The 27,035-nt window shown below is 45.7% G+C and overlaps 1 protein-coding gene across 3 annotated transcripts in view; it reads right to left on the bottom strand.

Annotated features, from left to right (window-relative positions):
- GGTA1 (glycoprotein alpha-galactosyltransferase 1 (inactive)) overlaps nt 1–27,035 on the bottom strand; it is a 103,207-nt gene that overhangs the window by 11,640 nt on the left and 64,532 nt on the right. For all 3 annotated transcript variants that reach the window (XM_012458218.3, XM_012458220.3, XM_012458219.3), the window contains exons 2-6: nt 21,804–21,917; nt 10,057–10,145; nt 5,758–5,793; nt 3,705–3,770; nt 2,562–2,678 (exon numbers count right to left, since the gene is read on the bottom strand). In XM_012458218.3, coding sequence (XP_012313641.2) covers nt 2,562–2,678; nt 3,705–3,770; nt 5,758–5,793; nt 10,057–10,136 — 299 coding nt within the window. In that variant the 5' untranslated portion in view covers nt 10,137–10,145; nt 21,804–21,917. The remainder of the gene's footprint in view (nt 1–2,561; nt 2,679–3,704; nt 3,771–5,757; nt 5,794–10,056; nt 10,146–21,803; nt 21,918–27,035) is intronic.

The raw sequence follows: 27,035 nt of genomic DNA, 5'->3' as shown, positions 1-27,035 counted from the left end.
CACTGTGTGGCTTGAGCTATTTAATGGGATGGAAAGTGAGGGGAACAAGGGTGGGGAGGAACTGAGAAATCCATTCTGGCCATGTGAGACATGCAGAGATGTCAGGCAGGCAGGTAGACACAAGTCACAGCTCAAAGGCAACATCTGGGCTAAAGATTTAAATGTGGAATGGTCTCTAATCTCACTAATGGTACCTAATGCCATGAAAATGGAGGAGAGCACATTGGAAAATGGTGTATAAAGAACAGAGAAGAGGATACTGGACTTAGCCCCTATAAACTCTAATCCCTGACAGCTGGGAAGAGGGAGCTGCCCCTATCAGAAAACAGTCACAAATGAGGATTTGGTGTCATGGAAGCAAAGCGACCTTGATATGGAAATATGCACAATATATCATGGTTTTAGGTAGTTTATTAAAAAGGACACTTTTTTTTTTTGAGACAGAATTTCACTTTGTTGATGCAGTGGCTCAGCTCACTGCAACCTCTGCCTCCCGCATTCAAGTAATTCTTGTGCCTCAGCCTCCTGAGTAGCTGGGATTACAGGTGCTTGCCACCACACCCAGCTGATTTGTTTTGTAGTAGAGACTTCACCACGCTGTCCAGGCTGGTCTTGAACTCCTGAGCTCAGGCAATCTGCCTGTCTCAGCCTCCCGAAGTGCTAGGATTACAGGCATGAGCCATGAAAAGGATAAATGTATACAAAGTATACTTATTTGTTCATCCATTCCTTCATCAGTCATTCATTTATGCAAGAAATAGACTTAGGTACCCTGAGAAGGCTTACATTTGGTGCTACTTCAAACCAACATTCTGTAAATAATCTGCTTGTGCTCAGGCGTGGTGGCTCACGCCTTTAATCCTAGCACTTTGGGAGGCTGAGGCAGGGGATCTCTTGAGACCAGGAGTTCCAGACCAGCCTGGGCAACATGGCAAGACCCCGTCTCTACAAAAAATACAAAAATTAGCCAGGCGTGGTGGCACATGCCTGTGGTCCCTGCTGCTTGGGAGGCTGAGGCAAGAGGATTGCTTGAGCCTGGGAGGTGGGGGCTACAGTGAGCCATGATCGTGCCACTGCACTCCAGTCTGGTTGGCAGAGTAAGACCCTGTCTCAAATAAATAAATAAATAAAATAAAAAGATAAATAAAAATAAATATCTGCTCCCTATTCATTTGGAGGTAAAGCCATGCAAGGGGGAGAGTAGAGACAGTGAGAGCTGGTGACTGTGATCTGTCCCTCCTCTCCGCCTCCAATCATTCCGCCCCAGCCCCACCTCCCAAATCCTGCTCAGCAAAGCACAAGTGCCACAGTAAAATTGCCCTATTCTTCTTAGAAGGGCCTTTGGGGACCATCTCTAGCCCATCTAGCCTGCCCCTTAGGGATTCTCATTCCCCATCTAAGGGGCTTTATCAAAGTAACAATGCTTCCATCTTCTCACATTTCTATTAGTGGTTTAGCATTTCAGAGATGCCTACCCTGTCATGTAGATCATCAAACAACATATGGGAAGCCAAAATTCCCATCCCTCCACACTGGCATGGATCTCTTATCCCCAAACTATAAGAGAACTTGCTAGAACATAGTCTTCCCAGAGCCCAAGATCCTTCATGATGGGATAGATGCTATTTTCAGACTGGGCATGGTGGCTCACACCTGTAATCCCAGCACTTTGGGAGGCCAAAGCGGAAGGATCACTTAAGCCTAGGAGTTCACGAGCAGCCTGGATAACATAGTAAGACCCTGTCTCTACAAAAAGAAATAAAAATTAGCTGGACATGGTGGCACACACCAAGCCTCCTTACTCAGGAGGCTAAGGTAGGAGAATTGCTTGAGCCCAGGAGGTCAAGGCTGCAGTGAGCCACGACTGCATCACTGAACTTCACCCTGGGTAACAGAGCAAGACCCTGCCTCAAAATAAATAAAAATTAAAACTTTTTTTTAATGATGCCATTCTCTCCTGATTATTCTGATGATCATCTCCAGCACGTACCCTCTGCCAAGCTCAGGAGTACCCTGTGACTCTGTCTAGATGTCCCGTAAGCACCTGCATCCCCATGCATTTTTAATGGGGCTCCCCACCTCCCCCAGCTCTGAGGCCTGTGTTTCTTCCTTCAGTCCCCTTCCTGGCTAATGGCACCACTGCTCACCAGTCTGAGGTCTCAAAGTCACCCTGGACAGCTCCCACCTCCTCACTCCCAGAACCACATCCTTCCAGTAGATCCTGCCTCCTACCAATCTAGGCAAATACTGGTTTTACAGTGACAACCCCTATAAGACCATGAACTTCTCAAATATAACCACGTTGATTGATTTCTCCTGTCTCTTCTGCCTATGACAATGCGTAGCACAGTGTTTTTGACCATAACTCACAGTGAGAAATATATTTTACATCACAATCAAATACGTGCACATACCCATAAGCCTAGTGTTAAATATCTAATATGCTAAGGCTCTTTCTCCCAAATAAGGAATGTTCTCAATGGCACTGTTGCCGCCACTGCCACACCACCTCCTGCAGGGCCATGGATTTGCTGCACAGCAAGTGACACTGCTTTCCTTACTTTGGATTAAACCAGTCCCATAGCCGAAGCTCTGTTGTGTCATCTTCCTTTCTTTGTTCCTCCTCTCTTCCTTTTTCTTTGTCTGTGTCTTCTTCCTCTTGTTGATAATTGTGGATCCTAAGGACAAAGGGAAAGCAAACCAGGTAAGGCAGGGAAGGTGACTATGGTGGTGGGAGAACTGCTGAATAGCTTGTGAAAATGCGTTTCAAGGCAGATTATGCATGCACTAAGTGAATTGACCAGAAAAAAACTCTAGACATTAAGCGTTTATTCATAAAGATATATTTTTGATGAAAAGATGCAGTACTCACCTCATTACCCTTCCAAGTCAGCACATTAGCAATTTAATGGCATAACAACCTTCAGGTTATTTCAGGGGGGTGAGGGAAACTTGGTAAGGCAATTCTTCTAAGAACATTTTAGTTTATAATTGTCTTTCCTGCAATCTAAACTTTAGCCCAGGGCTGTGCATGGTGGCTTGCACCTGTAATCCCAGCAATTTGGGAGGCAGAGGCAGGCGGATCACCTGAGGTCAAGAGTTCGAGACCAGGCTGGCCAACATGGTGAAACCCCACCTCTACTAAAAATACAAAAATTAGCCGGATGTGGTGGCAGGTGCCTGTAATCTCAGCTTCTTGGGAGGCTGAGGCAGGAGGATCACTTGAATCCAGGAGGTGGAAATTGTAGTGAGCTGAGACTGCGCCATTACACTCTAGCCTGGGCCACAAGAGTGAAACTCTATCTCAAAAAATTAAATAAATAAAGAGCCCAAGCCTCAGCCCCCAAGTTAACTGAAAACAAAACAAAACAAAAAACTTATTTAGCTGGGTGTGGTAGTGCACACCTGTAGTCTAGCTACTCAGGAGGCTGAGGTAGGAGGATCACTTGAGCCCAGGGGTTCGAAGCTACAGTGAGCTATGTTTGCCCCACTGTACTCTAGACTGAGTGACAGCAAGACCCTGTCTCAAGAACAAAACCAACCCTCAAATGTCTTAGTCTCACTCACAAAATATTCTTCATATAATTTCAATAAGCAAGAAAGATGAGTGACTGAGAAGGTCATGAACATGAAACCATTGTGTGTGGACCCTCTACAAGCATCAGGTGGGTCGGCAAACACTGATCGCTGTCTGATGACCTTACCCATTGTTAAACCAGCCAGGAAACCACCAGCCCTTCCGAGCGCTGCTGTCATCAACTTCTGGGTTTCTAAGAAATGGAAAAGATTACAAACATTTTTAGAAAATGTGGTAGTCCCCAAACTTGGGGCTTCCAAATTCTTTTTAGAGCAGAGATTACTTTTAAAAAAACTAAAAAATGGAAAACAGCCAATTTATTAAACAGACAGCAAAATAAGACACTCTAGCTGAATGAGAGAGAACAGACCTGAAGCTCTCTCAATCTCTCTTCCCTGGGCAGCCCCCAGCCCTCAGCTCATTCTGGGGGTCCTAGAGGAAGAGAAGGGAAAAGGGGGCTACAGTGCATTAATGCATAAACCTGAGTCCTAGATCTGCCACCAACTAGCTGTGTGACTGTGATACAACATTTTCCCTCTCTGAATTTTGACTTTCTCCTCCAAAAAGTATAGTTAATAATACTAATAACAGACCTACCATGAAGGTAATTTTGAAGACTGAATGAAATAGCATACATGAAAGAGCTTTATGAATTGAAAATGACTGTAACAAGTTATAATCTTCATGAAAAACCAATGCATGTTTCCAAGAATCATCTCTTTAGCTAAAACCAGCAGAATTCAGATTGTTATAAAAGCTAGAGAAAAATTCAGTTTGCCCAAAGGTTAGCAGTAACAGCCTCAGGAAATCTGGGGGTCCCTGAACAAGAAGTTCAGGAAACTACTTGAAAGCCACTGTAGCCACCCATTTGAGAAAGTTTCCACACTCTCATTCATTGTGAAAGTCTCTTCAAGGTGGGGGGCCTGGCACAGTGGCTCAATACTGTAATTGCAGCACTTTGGGAGACTGAGGTGGGCCAATCACCTGAAGTCAGGAGTTCAAGACCAGCCTGGCCAACACAGCAAAACTCCGTCTCTACTAAAAATATAAAATATTCACTGGGCATGGTGGTGGGTGCCTGTAATCCCAGCTACTTGGGAGGCTGAGGTGGGAGGATTGCTTGAACCCAGGAGGTGGAGGCTGCTATGAGCCAAGATCACACTACTGTACTCCAGCCTGGGCAACACAGCAAGACTCCATCTCAGAAAATTTAAAAAATAAAATAGAAAGAAAAGAAAGCAAAGAAAAGGTAGGGGGCTTCTGGAGGAAGAGGAAAGCCAATGGACAATGCCCTTCTGTTGGACAAATGAGGTGGTGAGGTAACTCATGAACAGGCATAATATTATGAAACCTGTTTTAAAGCCCATTAACTCTTGGAAGTGTTTGAGATGGCTTCCAATATATAGGTACAGTAAACAGGAAAATAACACAAGACTAAAAAGCACAAGAAAGAACAGAAAGAGATATGTTGATTTAGTCACCCAGGTATGTATTTTCACATGACCTCAGTCATCCCAAAGAAAAGTTTCACCTTTACTTTCATTTCACAGCCAAGATACTGGCTCGGTGGGTTTGAGCAAATTTCCAAGGTCACGTGGCATGTGGGCATAAAAGCCAGGATTTCACACCAGGGGATAAATGACATCAGAAATGAAGGCTGGGGCAAGTACAGCAGTTAAGTGCAATACTTTGCTCTGAGCTTTCTGACAACCAAGCCAACAATAGGAAATATAAAGGTTTACATGGTTCTCATTTTGTATTCAAAAAATAGGAAAAGAAAATTTTAAAGATACATACTGGTTTCTCAAGAGACTCATTTTTTTTTTTTCCTGATTCTTATTCTCAGAGCAATCTCTTGCATGGGTCTTTATATAACATTTAAAGGGCAGAATAATAGATAGTATCTCCCTAGATACTTTTTATCAGCAAGACAGGAATGTTTTCAAATGACAGCACTTAAGAGAAGTCTGAGGAGAACTGAGGGCAAGATACAAGCCATGGTTCTATATCGATAAGTCTAGGGAGGCTGCAGCAATAACATTCCAGATCCCCAGGAATCCACCCCGCCTCCGACTTTGGCCGAGCACCATGGCTGGCTGCCGTGTGAAGAACGGACTGTAGAGGGTGCCAGAGTGGCTGTGGGAGACATCCACCAGAAATCTAGAATTCAGCGTACTTACTTTGAGTGATATATCCACAAGAAAGAGCCTTCTGGGCTAAAAGCAAGAGAAATAAAAACATATCATGTTACTTTTAATTCTGAGAAAGGCGATTTTGTAACCATTATCACTGAGCCCGAGGCTGAGCTGAGAGCCTGGGTTTTAGCTGCTTCCAGGTTTCCTATCTTCCTTTGAGACATAACCAATGACATCAGGAGACTGGAAATTTCCACTTCAGGATCTCAAGGGGAAAGGGTTTTCTGGAAAATCTCAAATGTGTGTTTGTGTGTGTGTATTGTAGAGATGGGGTTTTATCATGTTGCCCAGGCTGGTCTCAAACTCAGGAGACCCACCACAGTCAGCTTTTCAGCTTCCCAAAGTGCTGGGATTACAAGTGTGAGCCACCACGCCTGGCCTCAAATTCTGTTTGTTTTTTTTGTTTTAAAAAAAGAAGACAGCTCTCCATTGCACAGATGGGTCCTCTCCTGCCACCTACTCAGGTGCCTGGTGATGACAAAGGCCCTGGAAGGTGGAAATGCCATGGCCCAGACATCCTTCCCCCAGGATTTATCTTCCCCCAGAAAACAAAGCATCAACTGTAGAACCTAATGCCATGGCCAACTCAGAGCCTTCTATAGGACAGCCTGGAAAAACATTTCTTTAGCTAATGAAGGCAGTGAGACTCTTAAAGCCCTTACAAGTCCTGCAACCTAGCACTCAAAACCCTACCTGGCACTCAGGCCACAGATTTATAAATTCAGGTTCACCAACTTTTCATATCTCTTCAACAACCCTTCTCCTTACCCTCCTCACCCTCCTCTCTCAGAATCCTTCAACAACACAATGGTCACAGCAATATCCACATTGCAGTGGGTTTTAAATATGTATTCATCCTTCAGTCTCCACTCAAATGCTGCCTTTTCTGTGCCTTGCTTGATATGATCCTAGCACAGTGCCTAGTACATAGTGGGTACTCAATAAACACTTGTGAATGGATCCAAAACAATGGATCCTTCTCCAAACCAAACATAATTTTTGCCTCCTTGAGCTCTTTTTTTATTTTTGTGAGACAGAGTCTCACTCTGTTGCCCAGGCTGGTGTTCAGTGGCACAATCTCAGCTCACTGCAACCTCTGCCTCCTGGGTTCAAGCAATTCTCCTGCCTCAGCCTCCGGAGTAGCTAGGGCTACAGGCTCACACCACCACACCTAATTTTTGTATTTTTAGTAGAGACAGGATTTCACCATGTTGGCCAGGCTGGTCTCAAACTCCTGACCTCAAGTGATCTGCCTGCCTTGGCCTTCCAAAGTGCTGAGACTCCATCTCAAAAAAAATAAAATAAAATAAAAAATCTGAGGTAATGCATAGCAAAACTCCTGGCACACGCAAGCATTCAATAACTAGTAGCTCCTATCGTGATTACTACCATCATGATTATTTCATCATAATTTTGAAGGTTTCCTCTAATTTTAAAATTCGAAGGTTTTTTTTTCATCCAGCCTCAAATCAAATGCTATCCTAGATGATATTCTTTCAATATGCTTTGCTGACAATTCTTCTACTTACTAATTGGTTGACATGTTTGAGTGAGTTATTTTTAATCCTTTCCAGCTTAGTGCTGCCAACCTGTCTAAGGTTAGTGTCCTCAGCTCACCTCAAGCCATCATGTGGCCAATTCATAAAGTGGAAAGAAAAAAAACTCCCCTTGAAGTTTCTTGCAGATGTTCAAGTGGATTCTGCATATCAGAGGATGTAGGGGCCAGAGTCCAGGTGCCAGATGATTGGCCTGAAGAGCAGCCAGAACCTGCTCTGGCTACCGTGCAGGGAGAGTGTGTCCAGACTGAAAGTAACCCTCTTTCTGAGAGGCGGCTGCAGATATGCAAGTTTGAGCCTTTGGCTCAGTTATGCACGTACAACTCTGGCTATGATTCCAAACACCAAAGTTATCTAATCAAGTGTTCAAACTCAGAGCTTGAAGGTTATCCAAGCAGACATTCTGACTCCAGGCAGGAACCCCAAAGGGCACTTGTTCTTCTGTTGGACTCTTCCAACTGTTAGAGCTCTTCTATTTGCCAAAATTCCCTATCTTGTTCTGCCCTCTGGAACAGATCATGATGAAGATGACTGTTATGGAGTGAATGTTGTATCTCCCCAAAATTCATATGTGGAGGCCCTGACCTTAGTGTGATGATATTTGGAGGCAGACCTTGTGGGAGGTAATTAGGTTTAGATGAGGTCATGGGAATAGGGCCCCTGAGAAGGAATTAGTGTCCTTACAAGAAGAGGAAGAGGCAGTAGCTTACTTGCACTCCATCACGTGTGGAGGAGGTAGCCATCTGCCAGCCAGGAAGAGCCCTCACTGGGGATTTTGGACTTCCCATCCTCTAGAACTGAGAGACTTAAATTCCTGTTGCTTAAACCACCTTGTGGTATTTGGTTACAGTGGTCTAAATTAAAATGATGACGAGGAAAAGAGGAGGAGGATGACAACTAGTATTTATTGAGTGTTTATTAAGCTCTAGGTATTGCTTTTAAGTGCTTTATACACAATAACTTATTTAATTCTCCCAACAACCCTATGAAGCAGGTAGTATTTATAATCCCTCCCTCAACTTTTTTTTTTTGCGGCAGTGTCTCACTCTGTCAGCCAGGCTGGAGTGCAGTAGCGAGACCACAGCTCACTTCAGCCTCAATCTCCCAGGCTCAAGTGATTCTCCCACCTCAGCCTCCTGAGTAGCTGAGAATACAGGTGTCCCAGCACTTTGGGAGGCCGAGGAGGGCGGATCACCTGAGGTTGGGAGTTCGAAACTAGCCTGACCAACATGGTGAAACCCCATCTCTACTAAAAATACAAAAATTAGTCAGGTGTGGTGGTGCATACCTGTAATCCCAGCTACTCGGGAGGCTGAGGCAGGAGAATCGCTTGAACCCAGGAAGTGGAGGTTGCAGTGAGCCAAGATTGCACCATTGCATTCCAGCCTGGGCAACAGAGCGAAACTCCATCTCAAAAAAAATTAAATAAATAAAAATAAATAAATAAAATAAAGCTAGGGCAACTAAAGAACAGAGTGGCTAAGTAACTTGCCCAAGGAGCAGCCTAGCTCTAAAGTCTAAGTGGGAAACTTCCTCAGCCCTCAATTGCCTAAGGAAGCTCCAGGGTACCCACACCAAACTGAGTCATCTCTTCTTTGGACTCAATCCCCTCAGTTTTCTCAATTCAAAAGACCTAGTTTCCAGAACCTTTTAACTTGGTCACCCTCTAGTTTGTCATGTTTTCATGTTTTTGTTAAAATGAGTTGTGCAGAATGAAACAAAGGAACATTCCAGAAGTGGTTCCATCTATGCAGCACCATAGGGACTAATGGCTCCAGCATTCTGGAGATTCCTTCTGCTACTGATGCACCTAAAGGTACAGTTCCATTTTTAGTAACCAAGTCAGTCCTCCTAGCTCATCGAATCTTAGAATTTAAGTATCAAAAGAGATATTCGAATGTTAATCCAGGCTACCATCTTGAACTTGGGGGCCAATGAAACACTCTATGAAAATACTAATGGTACCAAAATAGCTCTGTACAACTCAGTTGTACAATAGACTTTTTGAACCTTAAGGCTGAGCTTTTCCAGTCTTTTGAGTCAAAGGCATCAGGCATTTCTGTGGCTGCTTGTGGAGACTTCTGTCAGAAGCCTCTCCAGTTGGAATCTCCAAGGCATTGTAGTTTCAAAAAGCACAGAGGTGGCTCATATATTTGGGGTGAATCCACAGATGAATTTGAAAACTTAGAAATGCTTAATTCATTTTGCTTTTCAAAGTTAAAAACACACACACACATTCAAAGGTTTGAGCCAGGCACAAATGAATCACCAGCAACTCAGTATGTATTTTGCAGCAAAAATCAACAACTTAAGTTGCTCCTTTAAATTCTGCAAATATTTTAGGATTTCAAAATTCAGGGTGGATTTCTCATGGAATTCCTATCTGAAATTTCTTAAGGTTATTTCTGTATTTTTTATTATGTAAGTTATTTAAAATTACATTGGGCTTAATTTGATCTCATTTTCTCTGGATCTAGCCTACTATTACAAAAATTACGATATTAGGAACAAGGCAGGAAGGAAGATAAGTAGTTAGCCAAAAGTCACTTGGGAGAGCTAATGATTTGAAGGATAGTCCAGGGCTTAGGGATTTAGGAAGGGTGGAATCCCTTATTTATGGTTTTGGTTAATCCTAATTTCAATTCAACCTGGTGACTTGGATGATAATAGCGGGATAGAATCAAAGCAGCATTTTCACCCACATTATTTCATCATGTTTCATAATTACCTGTTGATATATTCCCAAAACACAACGATCACAGTTGAGACAACCAGCATTGACAGAATTACTTTTCCTTTGACATTCATTATTTTCTCCTAGGAAAAAAGAATGAGGGGGGAAACAGATTAACTCAATGAACTTCAGAGAAGGATATGGTTTTTAAAAAATGCTTTTACCTAATTCTTTCTTTTTATTATTATTATACTTTAAGTTCTGGGATACATGTGCGGAATGTGCAGGTTTGTTACATAGGTATACATGTGCCATGGTGGTGCACCCATCAACTTATCATCTACATTAGATATTTCTCCTAATGCTATCCCTCCCCTAGCCCTTCTGACAGACCCTGGTGTGTGATGCTCCCTCCCTGTGTCCATGTGTTCTCATTGTTCAACTTCTACTTATGAGTAGAATATATGGTATTTGGCTTTCTGTTCCTGTGTTAGTTTGCTGAGAATGATGGTTTCCAGTTTCATCCATATCCCTGCAAAGGACATGAATTCATCCTTTTTTATGGCTGCATAGTATTCCATGGTGTATATGTGCCACATTTTCTTTATCCAGTGTATCACTGATGAGCATTTGGGTCGGTTCCAAGTCTTTGCTATTGTGAATAGTGCTGCAATAAACATACGTGTGCATGTTATTTGATAGTACAATGATTTATAATCCTTTGGTATATACCCAGTAATGGGATTGCTGGGTCAAATGGTATTTCTGGTTCTAGATCCTTGAGGAATCACCACACTGTCTTCTGCAATGGTTGAAGTAATTTACACTCCCACCTAATTCTTTCTAAAAGGATACATTTAGGAAGAAGTAACTAGAGCTGAGGAGTCTGTTCTACCTTAAATTGCATAGACCTGCAGTGGCAGATCAGGCCAATTTGATTAATGGAGGAGGCTGCCTGCATTGGGAAGGGTGCTAAGGCCATACTGGGGCTCAGAGGGAAGGTATCCTTACCTGCCATGGATGTAGGAGATAGTGGGAGTAGCCGTACATGGTTCCCAGGGACTCCTGTAGCCTCCCAAGGCTGATTGCCCCACCTTTTGTCTCATGGTTGTGAGGAGCCATCCCATCCCCAAGCTCCATGACCTTGGTATACTGATAAAACATTCTCTTGCTCAGAGGGGAAATTGACCCTAAGTTTATAAACTAGGCCTCATCCACTTCCCAGCTACCCCCAGTATAGCCCCATCACACTCACAGGCAAGCAAAAAATTGGTACACAGCAGGTGCACAGACATTTCCTGATCATTGCATGAAATTGCTTAAAAAAGCAGGGGTGCTATGTGAAGAACAACAGGCTGGGAGTACGTTAATGTGGGTGATCAGGGAAGGCTTGCTGTGGAGGTTAAAAGTAAAGCCAAGTCCTAAGGGATAAACAGGGATGGGAAAGGATGGAAAGCACCACAAGAAGGAAGGAGACTATTCTGGGAGCAGCATCTGTAACAGGCTGACAGGAGAAAAAACTTCTTGTATTTAAACAGACAGCGTTAAAGAAGAAAAATACTCTCACCTCAGCGTGGCTGGATCAAAGAAGGAGTGCTAGTTGGCAACACGATGGTGGACAGGGCAAATAGACCATGAAAGGCATGGGCAGGAGGGGAGGGAGCCCTGGGCAGGAGAGGCGGGAGCCCTGGGCAGGAGGGGAGGGAGCCACAAGCACCTCAGAAGCCAGAGAATAACCGGATTCAATTTCGTGCAGAGATGCCTGCCTGTATGCTGGGGTGTGGAGGGTGGATCAGAGCTGACAGCAGAATGGAGAGTGAGGTGGCAGACTACTCTGATGGCCAAAATGAAAGGGTGACTGTATTGCATACATGTATTTATTGGCTACACGTTACGATGTTTTCACATCTTCAAAAACCTTTCTAACTGGGGAGATAATGTCCCCTTCTAAGACTAGCCAGTTCTTAGAGATAGCAAGGGCTCAGCTAGAAGCATGCCTTTGACAGACAAATGAACCGATCCTGAGCTGTAGATCTTCACCCGCCCTGCACACCCCAGGAGGCAATATGACTTGGCCTTAATCATCCCATCAGGGCCAGGTACCAGACAACTAGGGGCCACCCTGAGAGTTTAAAGCCCTCTGAAATTACTCAAACTAGTCCATCCTAGACTGTTCACCCCACCCTGCCTTTCCCATGGAATCCCTCATCAGGTCTCTGGCTTCAGTCTTCCCCTTGCTCCCTGTCTTCTGTCTCCTGACCACCCTTGTGTCTTTCCCACGTGGTCCCATGTGGTGTGCTGTACCTCCTGTCTTTGGGACCCATGAGCATAATAAACATTGTTTTTTCCTGAGCCTTTCCTGTGTCTCCTCTTGTGATCACACTGGACTGACCATCACATAAAAGAATACAGAACAGTGGCGTGTGTTAAAAAGAAGGTAGAGAGCCTGGAGCGGTGGCTCACGCCTGTAATCCCAGCACTTTAGGAGGCCAAGGTGGGCGGATCACCTGAGGTTGGGAGTTTGAGACCAGGCCGACCAATATGGAGAAACCCCATCACTACTAAAAATACAAAATTAGCCAGGCGTGGTGGCACATGCTTGTAATCCCAGCTACTTGGGAGGCTGAGGCAGGAGAATCACTTGAACCCAGAAGGTGGAGGTTGTGGTGAGCCAAGATGGCACCATTGCACTCCAGCCTGGGCAAAAAGAGTGAAACTCTTTCTCAAAAAAAAAAAAGGAGGTAGAGAGATGGAAAGTGGTAGATTAATCAAAATATACTTTGGTGGCCAGGCGCAGTGGCTCATGCCTCTAATCCTAGCACTTTAGGAGGCCAAGGCGGGGGGAATCACCTGAGGTCAGGAGTTCAAGACCAGCCTGCCCAACATGGTAAAACTCTGTCTCTACAAAAAATACAAAAATTAGTCAGGCGTGGTGGCAGGTGCCTGTAATCCCAGCTACTCAGGAGACTGAGGCACGAGAATGTGGAGGTTGCAGTAAGCTGAGATCGCACCATTGCACTCCAGCCTAGTGGAAAAGAGCAAGACTGAGTCTATACACACACGCACACCTTGGCAAGAGGATTGATAGGATTTGGCTGGTCATGTAGGTGTCAGAGACAAGGGAGAGGAAAGAAGCAACGCTTCTGTCTAAGCAGCCAGGTGGTCAACTGTAGCATTTTCTGAGATGGGATGGATGGAAGAGGAACAGGTCTGGGGGATAAGAATCATGAGTTCTCACTAGGAAATGTTAATTTTGAGGTGTCTACACACCCCTAAATGGAGATGACGATGGGCAAATGGACATTCAAGTCTGAAGTTCAACAGAGATGTGGGCTAGACATGCAATTGGAAGAGTTGTCCACATATGGAAGGTAGTTAATGTGAAGGAAATGAATGAGGCTGGAGCTGCCCTTGCAAAATTATAACTAAACAAATTATGACAGTAAAAGACATCAGACCTAACCAATTCCATCTTGCTTCTAACCTTTAAACTGTCATCCATTCCTGGGCGTAGGCTCAACTAGCCTTGGGAAGGAATTTAGTTTATAATTTAAATAATAGCCCTTCCCAAAAGCTAAACTGTTCTTGTAAAACGAATGAAAGGCCACCAGCCACCGAGTTAGAATGAGAGAGGCTGGAATTCTAAATATTACCAGACATTATTCCGGAGGTTATGAGATTTTCCAGGAGACTGATTTGAGTTAGAATAAAACCCTGGTCTCTTGCACAGCCTGTTCTGTGTGAATTACTCTTTATCTTTTGCATTTCCCCCATCTTGATAAATCAGCTCTGTCTAGCAGCAGGCAAGGTGAACCCCTTGGGCGGTTACAAGGTTACCTTGTGAGAGAACGTAGAGAGAGGAAAAGGAAAGAAGCTGGCCCTGGGCTGAAGCCTGCAAATGTCAACGTTTTGAAGTAGGATAGAGAAGGAGAAGCCCAGGAGGGAGGAAGAAAACCAAGACTGTGAACCTCTGGAAGCTAAGAGGAGACAGTAGCCAGCCTCACACCAAATGTTGTTGCTTTGTGAAGCCACATCCCACTCCCACCCAACCACCAGGTGAGTTCCCCTTCTCTCCTTGGGCTCACCCTGTCTCTATTCATGTTGCTATACATGTTGTTTTTGGAAGTAGCTCTGCCTCCAGTATCAGTCTGTGAGCTTCCTGAGGGCAGGAGTTGGGTTTTATTCAACCCTGAATCCCCAGTGCCTCAGGGAGAGCAGACGAGGCACTCCATTAATGTTTGCTGAGTGAATGAAATCAAATAAGAAAGAGACTTAACCTTGTCCCCTCTGGACACAGGTCATTTTCCAGTTCTTTTCAAAGAGATTTCTTAGATGATTCTAGTCTCAGATCTCATATCTTACAAATGCTTTATTATTAAATCCAGTTAAAAAAAAAGAAAGAAAGAATGGGATCTTCAGAAAGTGAGCTCTGTTTGGAAACAAGAAAGCCAGGGCTAAATTCAATGTCGTAACCCAACCTCCAGCTTTCCATACAACTATAATGGGCAGTATTCCAGAGACCCTGAGATGACAACGAGCTTGCTGGGTAAACCTCAGTCTCAGGCCTCTTCCCTCTAGGTGCCTTGTGATCCAGCACATACAGCTCCACGCCTGTGGCAAAGTCAGAAAAGGCAGATGGCTGTAGGCAACTCATCCCCATTGCTGAAAAAAGCCATTAGAGTCTGCATCCAAAGCACTAGTATTGAGTGCTGGAATAATCTTGGTTTTGAGCACAAAAACCTAAGGCTGTGGCCACCTCTCTGTTCTAATGTCCTCACTTCCAGAGAAGTGTGGATGGTGGTAGCCACAGGCTTTGGAGTGATGTGGGGTTGTGAGTCTCAACTTTGACAAATGAAGCTGGGTAACCCTGAGCAGTGGCCCGCATCCACAACTCCAGAAAGCTCTGGAAATCAAACATCTTCTTGTAATTCAATTGGCATCAAGGCCCTAACTGACATGAGGCCATTTATAATCTTTATCCCACTGGGTGAGACTGTTTAAACATTTCTTTGCATAAATATTGATGCATTTTTATTATGCAGTGCTGCTACACTGGGCGTGTTATATAATCTACGATACATAATCTATGTCCAAAACATTCTGAATTCCAACACATCTGGCCCCAGGGTTTCAGATAAGAGATTGTGGATGTCTGCTGGATCGCATTAAATTAATAGTGATGATTACAAGAGATAATGTCCATAAAATATTTAGCACTGTGCCTGGCAGAGTGTAAATGCTCAAAAATAAATAAATAAATAAAAAAAGCCCACTAGTTCTTATTAAAGATATACTGATATCCATAAAACAGGCTGTCGGGGATCCAGTGAAGTAACACTGTGCCTGGTACTTAGCAAGTGCTCAAAACAGATCTGAAGGAAAGAAAGGAGGGATTTGGAATAAGAACATGTTATACAATGCAGTGCAAATACATGCAAATGAGGGACTCTAAAGGTTTACCCATCTGTTCTGTGTCGCAGCCTGATTAAGGACACCCCAGAAGTGGGATGTGACTTTGATTCTCTTCGATCAAGCCCCAGGCGCTGCTACAACCCCCTGTGTGTGCCCTGGAGGCAACAGAGAAGCTGGCTGTGTGTCCCAAGCCTTGCCAACACCACCTGCTGAGGATCAAATGCAAATTGTCTCCCAATTGTGAGGAGCCTTAAGCAGATAAGTGTGAAAATTCTCACGGTTGGAAACATTGGCACTTACATCAGGGATAGCCCAAATCAGATATACCTTCAAATCCCCTCTCCAAATACACAGGTGTTTGTGATTTTTTTATTCCAAAAATTAAGATCAGAAGCAACTCTCGAAGCCCATTTCTTTTTGGATCTCATACATGGCTTGAATCTCCCTGCTTTTTTGCTGTGGCCAGTCGTCACTCTTGTTTAAGATTTACAATGGGATGGCCAGGTGCCTTGACTCACACCTGTAAACCCAGCACTTTGGAAGGCAGGGGCAAGCAGATCACTTGAGGTTGGGAGTTTGAGACCAGCCTGGCTAACGTGGGGAAACCCCATCTCTACTAAAAATACAAAAATTAGCTGGGCATTGTAATCATAGCTACTTGAGAGGATGAAGCAGGAGAATCATTTAAACCCGGGAGGTGGAGGTTGCAGTGAGCCGAGATTGCGCCATTGTACTCCAGCCTGGGTGACAGAGTGAGACTCTGCCTCAAAAAAAAAAAAAAAAAAAAAAGACTTATAACTGGAAGCTGTCCAAATAAGCCAATTTTCATCCTTTAGAGAAGCACTACAAATGGGCAGTAACATGCTTCCTGGAATCTGGAATCCAAGCCTCCAGGGAGGAAGGGTTGGCAGGGTGGCCAATGGGTCTTTTAAAAACATTCTTATTTTTCTCTCTGGACAAAAAATGAGGTGTTTGGCAGCCAATGTGGTCTAAAAATCCTTCCCTTATGTGTTTGTCTCTCTGAATTTTCAACTGTGTAATTCTGAAGATTGGTGGTTGACTGTCCTACCCACCAGTAAGAAACATGGGTTTGGGTCAGGCACGGTAGCTCATGCTTGTAATCCCAGCACTTTGGGAGGCCAAGGTGGGTGGACTGCTTGAGCCCAGGAGTTCAAGACCAGCTTGGGCAACATGGGGAAACTCCCTCTCTACAAAAAATACAAAAAGTAGCCAGGCGTGATGATGTACATGTGTGGTCCCAGCTACTTGGGAAGATGAGGTAGGAGGATCACCAGAGCCTGGGAAGGTCCAGGCTACAGTGAGCCATGATTGAGGCACTGCACTCCAGCCTGGGCGACAGAGTGAGATCCTGCCTCAACAAAAAAAAAAAAAAAAAAGAAGAAAGAAAAGGAAAGGAAAGAAATGTGGGTTTGTTTTTAAATTCTCCTTTCAAGGGCTGGAGCACAGAATTAGGATCTGCCAAGTATTAACACCCTGTCTTAAGTGGGAGAGTGGAACCATGATGTCTCCTGGGTCCCACGCCTTAGAGGACTGGGTGAACTTGGCCAGCCCCAACTGCACAGCCTGCAATGGTCCAGAGCCCTCCTGCCATCTCTCAGACCTTCTGCCCTAATACTTGTGTACTTTCTCTCTGAACCCATCCTAGGGCCCCAGGCCATTTGTAGAACTCAGTTAACCAGAACTCAGCACCTGCACTGCTTCCCAAATGCAGCCACTCTCACCCCCATTCCTGGAACGTGTACAGATTATGCTAAGAATGTAGAGGCAGTTTGCAAGGCAGGGTCACGTTGTACAGCCTGTCGTTTCTCCACCCTCCTCACTCCACACTCACCCTCCTCACTCCACCCTCACCCTCCTCCTTTTCCGCTTCTGTTTCCCTGGAGTGTCAGACAGACTTTTCCATATGGCCCATAAATGAATTCTTCCCTACCACCCACCTCCAGTCCTTCTCACACGGAACAACACACACACACTCTGAGAGAATCTCACAGTTCCGCCCCAATTGGGCGAAGTCAAGGTGTTCCTTCCAAACAGAATTCCACTCTGAAAGGAATTCTAGCAGACCCTGTTTTCTCCATCTCACGCCAGGGGAAAAGGTGAACCTCTCAGCTGAATGGCCATGCACTCAGAGGCCATGGAAAAGCCATTATCTCGGAGAGCAGGAATCCAGCAGGGTGAAAGTGGTGGCAGGGGAAACCAAGCCTTCCCCGCAGGCTCCACCTCTTTGCAGGCTAAAGAATTCTCTCAGCCTGAGATTCCTACACCAGGCCCTTAGAACCCACTCCTCCTCCCTCTTGAGCCTTAATCAGTTTCAGGCTATTGTGATGGGTCCAGACTGACATGGGCCCTGGCTTCCAGTAGGTGCATCCCAAGTGTCAGAGCCGTTTGAACTACAGCAATGCCATCTTGAATGGGAGTTGGGTAAAATAAGGCTGAGACCCACTGGGCTGCATTCCCAGACAGTTAAGGCATTCTAAGTCACAGGATAAGTCAGGAAATCACCATGAGATACAGGACATAAAGATCTTGCTGATAAAACAGGTTGCAGTAAAGAAGCCAGTTAAAACCCACCAAAACCAAGAGGGCGATGAGACTGACCTCTGATTGTCCTCACTGCTACACTCCTACCAGCACCATGTCAGTTTACAAATGCCATGGCAATGTCAGGAAGTTACCCTATGTAGTCTAAAAAGGGGAGCCACGAATAATCCACCCCTTGTTTAGCATATAATCAAGAAATAACCATAACAATGGGCAACCAGCAGCCCTCAGGGCTGCTCTGCCTATGGAGTAGGCTTTCTCTTATTCCTCTACTTTCTTCATAAATTTGCTTTCACTTTACAGATTTGCCCTCAATTCGAGTGAGATCCAAGAACCCTCTCTTGGGGTCTGAATCCAGACCCGTTTCCTGTAACACAAGTGTTTGGGGTGAACAAATGAGTAAGGAGAGCTCTGAGGCGCTCCAGTTCTGCTCTGCCATGAATTCATCAACAAACATGGAACTAGGCTACTGTGCACCAGATGGTTTCTGGGGAGCTGCTTTAGTGAGCAAGCTTATCATAGAGCTTCTGTTCCAATGGGAGTTAAGAGACTCAACAGGATATATAATGTCAGGTAGTGACAGTGTTGCCAAGAGAAGGAAAACAGGTGAGGGGATGGGGAAGGGCGCAGTAATTAACTGGGTGTTAATGACCTTGGACAAGATTCTAGGCTATAGTCCTCCATATCCTTGATTATAAAGGAGAGTGTTCAGCTCCAGCATTCCAGGTAAAAATTAGGTGAAGTACAAAGACTCTTAAATCAGCAGAGTCCTAGATGTACACCTTGAGCAAGTTACTTTAACTCTCTGAGCCTCTATTTACATATACATAGTGGAGATTCTAACACCCTCCTCAAAGGATTCTCGAAAGCACACTATGCCCTCGGTCTGTTAATGCTCCACACACAGTACCTATAGTAATGATGATGCTTTTTAATGGGAGAGATTCAGGAATGCATAGCTCAGGGCTTGGTGTGAAAGCAAGGCTGTGAGTTCATCTGAGAGAGGAATCTTGATGGGCAGCATCTCTCCGAACTGTCAGGGGCAAGCCCACACTCCATGTGTTGTGATAAAGACAGCTCCACACCCCAGTCTACCCTGGGAACACAGCTCTGACCAGACCGGCTGCTCCCACATTCGCACCCCACCCTGCCTCCCTGCTTCAGCCCTGCCCCACCTCTGCCCCCAGCCTTGTCACAGTCCTGTGGGTCAGCCCCACTGCCAACTTTCTAAACTGGGGTCACAAGTTTTTCTGGCCTTAGTCTCCTTATCCCTGAAACAAGTCCTTTGGAGCTAAGAATCCCCAGTAGGCTTCTCTGATGGACCCAGGACGTGGATGAAAAATCAGCCTCAAGGCTGGAAACCTCATGTTTCAAGAGGGCAGTTCTTTTAGCCACATAGAGCTCACCCTGCTGCAGTGACCTACGCAGGCTCCTTAGTGTGATGATCAAATGATAGGATTCATCAACTATCACTTCTCAGTCTTTGGCTCGGATCATGCAGAGGAACCACGAACCAATGTGCATTGAGTGCAGAAGCTGACTTACCAGGAGCTGATGAAGCTCAGGTGTCACGGGACTCATGTGCACAGACCCCCTTGCAAGACAGGGCCTGATTTCCCATTAGGGTGGGTATGAGAAAGCCTCAAACCTTCTCAGGGATAAAGAGTGCTGCCTGCCTGAGGGAGTCACTCTCTAGCCTCAGTGCCTGTCTAGGGCTGCACACCCATGTAGGTCCCAGGAACAACCTGTCCCAGGTGAATTGTTGTTGAGCACCTGGGCCCCTTTTCCTTTGGCCCCAAGGAGAAGGAGATGAACTACACACTGCTCTCCCAGCTCCCTGGTCAGGGGTCACTAGGATCCAGGTCTCACAGACACCTCATGTTCCATCCGAAACCCAGGTCCGGCTCCCTCACTGTGCCTAGCAAGGATCCAGGGCTGAGTTTTCTCATGATCTGGCTGGAGCCACCTGAGAAACTGTCAAAAGACTTACAGATGTGGCATCGCCAATAACAAGTGGGGAAGCTAAAAGAAGCTCCCCTAAACTCTCAGTAATGAAAAGCACCCATGGATTAACCATGCCACAGGCAAAACTGATTATCTTTCTTTTGTTTTTTAATTGAAAATGATACTAGAAAACTGTTGTCAGATAACATGGCAATCAAACAACATGTAGCCAAAACATGACAGGGGCATAAGGCAGTTAAGTAATACTAATTATTTTTGTATTATTATTACATCATTTTATTATGTCATCGTTTTCTGGATTTTGTTGTATTTGGAGTGTTTGTCAGTCTTTGTTATTTGTTGTGGTGTCTCTTCTCATATTCCAGATATTTACTTATTTACTTCCATTTATAACATTGTATTTGCAACTTTGCATTCTTTTTCTTAAAGAGGGCTCCCCAGATGGAATCAGCTTCAAGTCCTGCAATGCCTGGATTTTCCGCAGTCGAGCCAGGCCAGGCCGGGCCCCGGGCTAAAGCCCTTTTCAGAAGTCTCATAGTTAAGCCTCATGACAACCCTGTGAAGTTACTCAATTATTATCCCCATTTTACAGATATAAAAACAGAGGCTCAGAGGCTGGGCGCAGTGGCTCACGCCTGTAATCCCAGCACTTTGGGAGGCCGAGGCGGGCAGATCACGAGGTCAGGAGATTGAGACCATTCCGGCCAACATGGTGAAACCCCATCTCTACTAAAAGTACAAAAAAATTAGCTAGGTGGCGTGTGCCTGTAATCCCAGCTACTACTCGGGAGGCTGAGGCAAGAGAATCACTTGAACCAGGGAGTCGGAGGTTGCAGTGAGCTGAGAATGTGCCACTGCACTCCAGCCTGGTGACAGAGGGAGACTCCATCTCAAAAAACAACAACAACAACAACAACAAAACAGAGGCTCAGAAAGGTGAAGTAACTTGCCCAGTGTCACACAGCATAAAGTGGTGGATTTAGGCTTCAAATCCAGGGAGGTTGCAGTGAGCCAAGATCACATCACTGCACTCCAGCCTGGGCAACAAAAGCGAGACTCCATCTCAAATAAATAAATAAATAAATAATAAAACGCAGAACCCCCTGCCTCCCAGCCCCAGCCTGTAGCATAGGGATGGTGCTGGGCCTAAGGAGGGAGAATGCCGCCTTATCCTAAAACCTCAGTGAGCTGGTGGGTCTTACAGGGCAAGGCTCCCATGATGCAATTCACAAGGAAGCGGGGGAAGTGCATGGAAGTTTGTCTCCAGTTATGTTTTTCATTATAAGGATCAGAGTAAACAGACACAGGAAAATAAGAGACAGGTCTGAGACTAAATACACGGCCCACTATCACTCCAGCCATCTCAAACGGAACAACCTGTTCTCTGAAGTATATCTCATAGTGCTTTCTCTCAAATCCCCTTTGGGAAATCTAAAGGCTGGATCCAGTCAGCTTTTCCACGCTGCCTCGTCTAGAAATCACTGTGCAAGGGTTTTTCCCAGAGAACCAAAGTAAGATAAATGAAAGGTGCTACACAATCCTGAGCGGGCTCTGCCTCCATCCATAACTTCACCCCTGGGCCCCGAGACTCACCCGCTGCCCCTGTATTAAAACCCTAAATCCTGCGGGAAAAACTCCAAGCTGCTGGCGGCTGCAACCCTGTGAGGTCCTGGCATGCAGAGCAAGATAAAGCTGAACTTACAGTGTAAGTCCCTGAGCCAGCATCCTGCTTCCAGATCCACTGCTGGAGAGAGAAGGACTTTGTCCTTTTCCAAAACTACTGAGGGGACCAGAGAGAGTTTAGGGGGATCCACCCATGACCCCAGCATGGCAGAAGCAAATCATTTCACCATCTCACATACCTCATCGTCTGCTGCTTTCACGCCAGAGTAGAAGGCAAAATAGCAAAGTTCTTTTGAGTTCACTTCTCAGGAGAAGGCAGGTCTCAGAGGAAGGGAAAGTGCTGGTTTCAACTCCTGTCAAAAGAATAAACAGCTGTTTCAGGAGATGGGGAGTAGACAGCGCCCTCAGCGGCCAGGGGCTTTGTTCCTTGCAGGCCTTGGGAAATGGGCTGTTTATCAGGCCTGTTGACTCAGAGCTGCGTGCCACAGCAGAAATGTTCCTCTCTGGATCTATGAGCAGCCCAGCCTCTCTGCCAAGCAAAACCATGGTCCAAACTGGGCCTACTATGGGAGGAGGAAAGGCCACCACCCACCCTTGAGAGGGACACCCAGGGGGCTCACATCACACTGCTGGATAAAAATGGGAACCATTCCGGACCCAAACAACCTCAAGTGACTGCTCCTAGGACCAGCCAGTGGGGAAGTTACACACACACACACACACACACACACACACCCAGAGGGGAATGGATAAAAGGCTATCTTGAGAGTCCTGAAGACTTATGGAAATTCTATCTGAATGTTCCTCAAAGTTAAGTCCTTCCTCTACATCCTTTAGGCTTCGGAAGTCGCTGTTTGATTTGAACATTGCATTTTTATAGAATGTTATGGGATGTCCTACGTCGCAAACCACAGTACAAGAATTTTTAAAGGTCACCGAGGCTCAACTCTGCTCTTTAGTTGAATAATGCTTAACCCTTCCCACACCCACCTCCTGCTTCCAAAACAGAATCTTCCAGCTGGAAGGGACCTATGGGCAGTGGATTTTCAAATGTCGAAACAGCTAAAACTTTTTCAAAAAGCAAACAAAGTCATTCTCAGAACCCCCACGACCTGAAACAGAACACACGGAGCCCTTTGGCTGAAGCAGGGAAATGACGCTCAAATCTTCTTCCTCATCCTCTCACATGGCTGAGACACCTCCGGGGAGTACAGTCTGGAAACCCCAGACTAAAGACAGGGGACCAAAGCCAAAGCCCAACAGGAAGGAGTCAAGGACTGCCCTCCACCCCACCGCATCGCTCAGTAGCGTCTAATCCAGCCTCTTCCTCCCGTTCCCCAGAAGGAAATTTCACAGCTTCTGCCTCTTAAGGACATGAGTTAGTTGGCCACAACCTTTAGGGTCCAGAAGTTCTTCCTAACACCTTGCTTAAATCCTTCCTGTGGGTATCTATTTAAGCCAAACAGGTGCCCACCTTCCAATCCTGTTGTTCTGCTCCCAGTTCCACACCCAAAAGAATGTGTGTGGATGTTCACCAAGACACATACATTAGAATATTCATAGCACACCCCAAACTGGATGCTCCCCAAGGCCTATCATTAGAACAGATAAGCTGTCACCTTGTCCCACAATGGAATTCTACCTAGAGCAATGAGAATGAGCGAGCGACAGCTACTTGCGTCAACAAGGAAAATCTCACACAGCGTCAAGTGAAAGAAACCTGGCTTAAAGGTACCCACTGGATGATTCCATTTATTTGAAGTTCAAAAGTAGGCAAAACTGGCAGAGCGTGGTGGCTCACGCCTGTAATCCCAGCACTTCGGGAGGCCGAGGCAGGTGGATCACTTGAGGTCAGCAGTTCAAGACAAGCTTGACAAATATGGTGAAAGCCCATCTCTACTAAAAATACAAAAATTAGCTGGTGTGGTGGCACATGCCTGTACTCCCAGCTACTCAGGAGGCTGAGACAGGAGAATTGCTTGAACGCAGGAGGCAGAGTTGTAGTGAGCCGATATTGCACCACTACACTCCAGCCTGGGAGACAGAGTGAGATGCCATCTCAAAACAAACAACAACAACAAAAAATAGGCAAAATTAACTTGTGGTAGAACTCAGGATGGTGACTCCTTAGAGGTGGTGCTGACTGGGAAGGGCCCAGGGAAGTTCCAGGGATGCGGGGCTGGTCATGTGCTGTTTCAGGTAGTGGTGACACACATGTGTCCACTTTGTGGAAATGCATCACAAATGTGCCTGTTTTGTATGAACATTAAGAATAAAAAGTAACAGAAATCTTCCTGCTGAAGCTGCGCTCTCTTGGGCTCTGTCTTTCCCTGTTAGGGCCACTGGCCCATGGATGGGCCCTGCCTTTTCTTTCACTTGGGTTCCCCTCACCAATCCCAGGCACCACAAACACCTCAGGAGGGGCTCAGGGACAATCTGTTGTGTTAAAACCACCTAGGAGGCCGGGCACGGTGGCTCACGCCTGTAATCCCAGCACTTTGGAAGGCTGAGGTGGGAGGATCACTTGAGCCTAGGAGATGGAGACCAGCCTAGGCAATACAGTGACACCCCATCTCCACAAAAAATTTAAAAATGGGCTGGGCATAGTGGCATTTGCCTGTAGTCCCAGCTACTCAGGAGACTGAGGTGAGAGGATCGCTTGAACCCAGGAGGCGGAGGTTGCAGGGAGCCAACATCGCACCACCGCACTCCAGCCTGGGAAACAGAAGGAAACCGTGTCTCAAAACAAAATTTTTTTAAATCAGCTGGACACAGTAGCTCATGCCTGTCATCCCAGCACTTTGAGAGGCTGAGGCAGGTGATCACTTGAAGTCAGGAGTTCGAGATCAGCCTGACCAACATGGCGAAACGCCGTCTCTACTAAAAACACAAAAATTAGCTGGGCATGGTGGTGCATGGCTATAATCCCAGCTACTCAGGAGGCTGAGGCAGGAGAATTGCTTGAACCTGGGAGGCAAAGGTTGTAGTGAGCCAAGATGGTGCCATTATATTACAGCCTGGAAAACAGACTACATCGCAAAAAAAAAAAAAAAAAATATTAGCCAGGTGTGGGAGTGGGTGCCGGTAATTCCAGCTACTCAGGAGGATTGCTTGAACCTGGGAAGTGGAGGATGCAGTGATCCGAAACTGTGCCACTGCACTCCAGCCTCGGCAATAGAACAAAACTCCATCTCAAAATAATAAATTTTTCAAAAATACAAAAAATAGCTGGGTGTGGTGGCATGTGCCTATAGCCCCAGTTATTTGGGAGGCTGAGGAGAATCACTTGAACCAGGAGGGCGGAGGTTGCAGTGAGCCTCCAGCCCAGGCAACAGAGACTCCATCTCAAAAAAATGAAAATAAAAATAATTTAAAAAGTCATCCGTAGACGTATGGTCAGTGGGGAAGGGAAGGAAAACTGGTTTTGAAACCTAGAGAGCTAGGATGAGATAAACTGGTCCTCTTGATGGGCAAGCACTGATCCCGGGTCTCACGTGCCTCCCACTTTACAGTTTACAGAGCAGCCTCTCTCTTTTATCTCAATGGATCCTCACAACCACCTGTGAGGTGGTAGAACAGGGCCCTTCACTATTTTCAAAGTTCAACATAGAGAGACTCTGAGAGTCTCAGTGACTCATTCGAGGTCACCAGCTGGGACCTCTCCTCGTTGGGGTCAGTGTGGTTCATCCTATCCAGGTGCCTCCAGAAACACTACTGATCAGATGAATAAGGCTCCTGGCTGGTCAGCCACAGCTCGGCAGAGAGTGTGCAAACCTGGAAGGCAGACAATTCAACTTCTAGAAAATTCAAACACGACCTTCCACCTGCCCTGACACACTTTCATTCTCAGACTCTCAAAACAAAGGGGCACACACTTACGGTCATTCTGTAATTGAAAGGCAGAGAACCGTAGCAAATGAGCCTCGGGCTGCAGTCCTGCTGATTGATCAAAGCTGTCCAGAGGCTACCCAGGTAAGAGGTTGGCACTGTGCCCAGCCCCGAGTTGACTAATCTCATCATTACAGGCTGAGCAGCCCATGGATCTATCAGATAGCAGCCAGCATTCAGTATCTGTCCGACTTCCACATCCTGAGTTGGATAATTATAGGGCCTCAGTATTGTAGAGGCAGCTGCAGCCCACTTATAAACAGCCCTGGCTTCATGTCCCAGGTCACTTCCTGCTGGGAAACTTAAATTCCTGCTGGGAATTAAAGGTCACGATCCACACCTGCTTACCTCTGTGGAGGTGTGAGGATTAAGTGCTCTTGGCAAAGAATGTTATAGACACAAAGATTGCAAGTTGTCACTATTCATTTAATCCTAAACATGTTTAGAGTGGTCGAAAAAGTTGTACGTGCCAATGCTTGCAAGTAAGAGAGCAATTTGGTTGGTTTCCTGATCTGTGTAAAGGGGATAATCATAATCCCCACCTCTCGGGGTCGTTGAGGGGCTGCAGAATGTGGTGGTTATAAGCATAGACTTGGGCCCGGCTGCCTGGATATGAGTCCTGGTTCTGCCCCTTATGCTCTGCAATTCTGGGCAACTGACTTCTCTGTGCCTCCATTTCTACATCTGTAAAATGGGAGTCAAAGCACTTGGAGGGCAGGTGGCACACAGTAAATGTTATATACATGAAACTGATTACTGCAAGAATTAAAGGGGATACTCCTTCAAAAGTATCAGCAGTGTCTCAAGTTGTTCAGTAATTGTTAGTGTCTAGTGTTCAATTAATCCAATGTTGTCATTCACTCAGTTTTACATTTGTGTATCAAGTATATATTTTAACCATATCAGTCCTGGAGGAGGGGGAAGAGAGGAAGCGGAAGTTTCTAGCATGTTTCCATGATCATTAAGGATTGCCATAGACCCATGAGTCTCAGCTGCAATGATTTTGGTGAAGCCCTATCCAATAAACTGCAGTAAGAAGGGTTTACACCTGTCTTACTTCCTAGAGCGGTATGAGGAGCTCCCACACAAGGGCCAAGGTTCCAGGCGCAGATAGCAGCCTGCGCTTGAGCCCCAGACACAGTTGGGTGGAGGATTTCCCAACCAAGTAACCTCTGTTCTCCTCCGGCCCTGAGTTCCTCCTACCACTTCCTTGAGCTGAGGGCCCTAGATGGAGGTAAGAAAGAGGCATATGGTTTTTCTGATCACAGTCTGATCGAGAAGGCTGCTCTTGCCCTTCTAGAAGACCTCACCACTCTCCTGGGTTGAGTCTCCAGAAGCGACGCAGGACAGCCCACTGCCTCAGGACAGAGCTACATTTTAAACGGGTAAGATGCTTATTTCCCTCAAGGTCACAGTCAGGTCCTCCTATTGCCATCTACAAAGCTACCTGACTTTCATACAACTCTAAAAGGTAAATAGGGCAAAGATTCTAGTCCCAAGTTACAAGAAAGAAACTGAAGATCAGGCAAGAACCTTGCAGAGTTGTATGGTTTCAGTCACGAATACCGGAATGGAAGACAAAT

This window comes from Aotus nancymaae, unplaced genomic scaffold (genome assembly GCF_030222135.1).
Source record: "Aotus nancymaae isolate 86718 unplaced genomic scaffold, 86718_ANA_hifiasm-v0.15.2.pri h1tg000003l, whole genome shotgun sequence".
Classification (NCBI taxonomy): domain Eukaryota; kingdom Metazoa; phylum Chordata; class Mammalia; order Primates; family Aotidae; genus Aotus; species Aotus nancymaae.
This window is presented reverse-complemented; position numbering and strand designations above follow the sequence as displayed.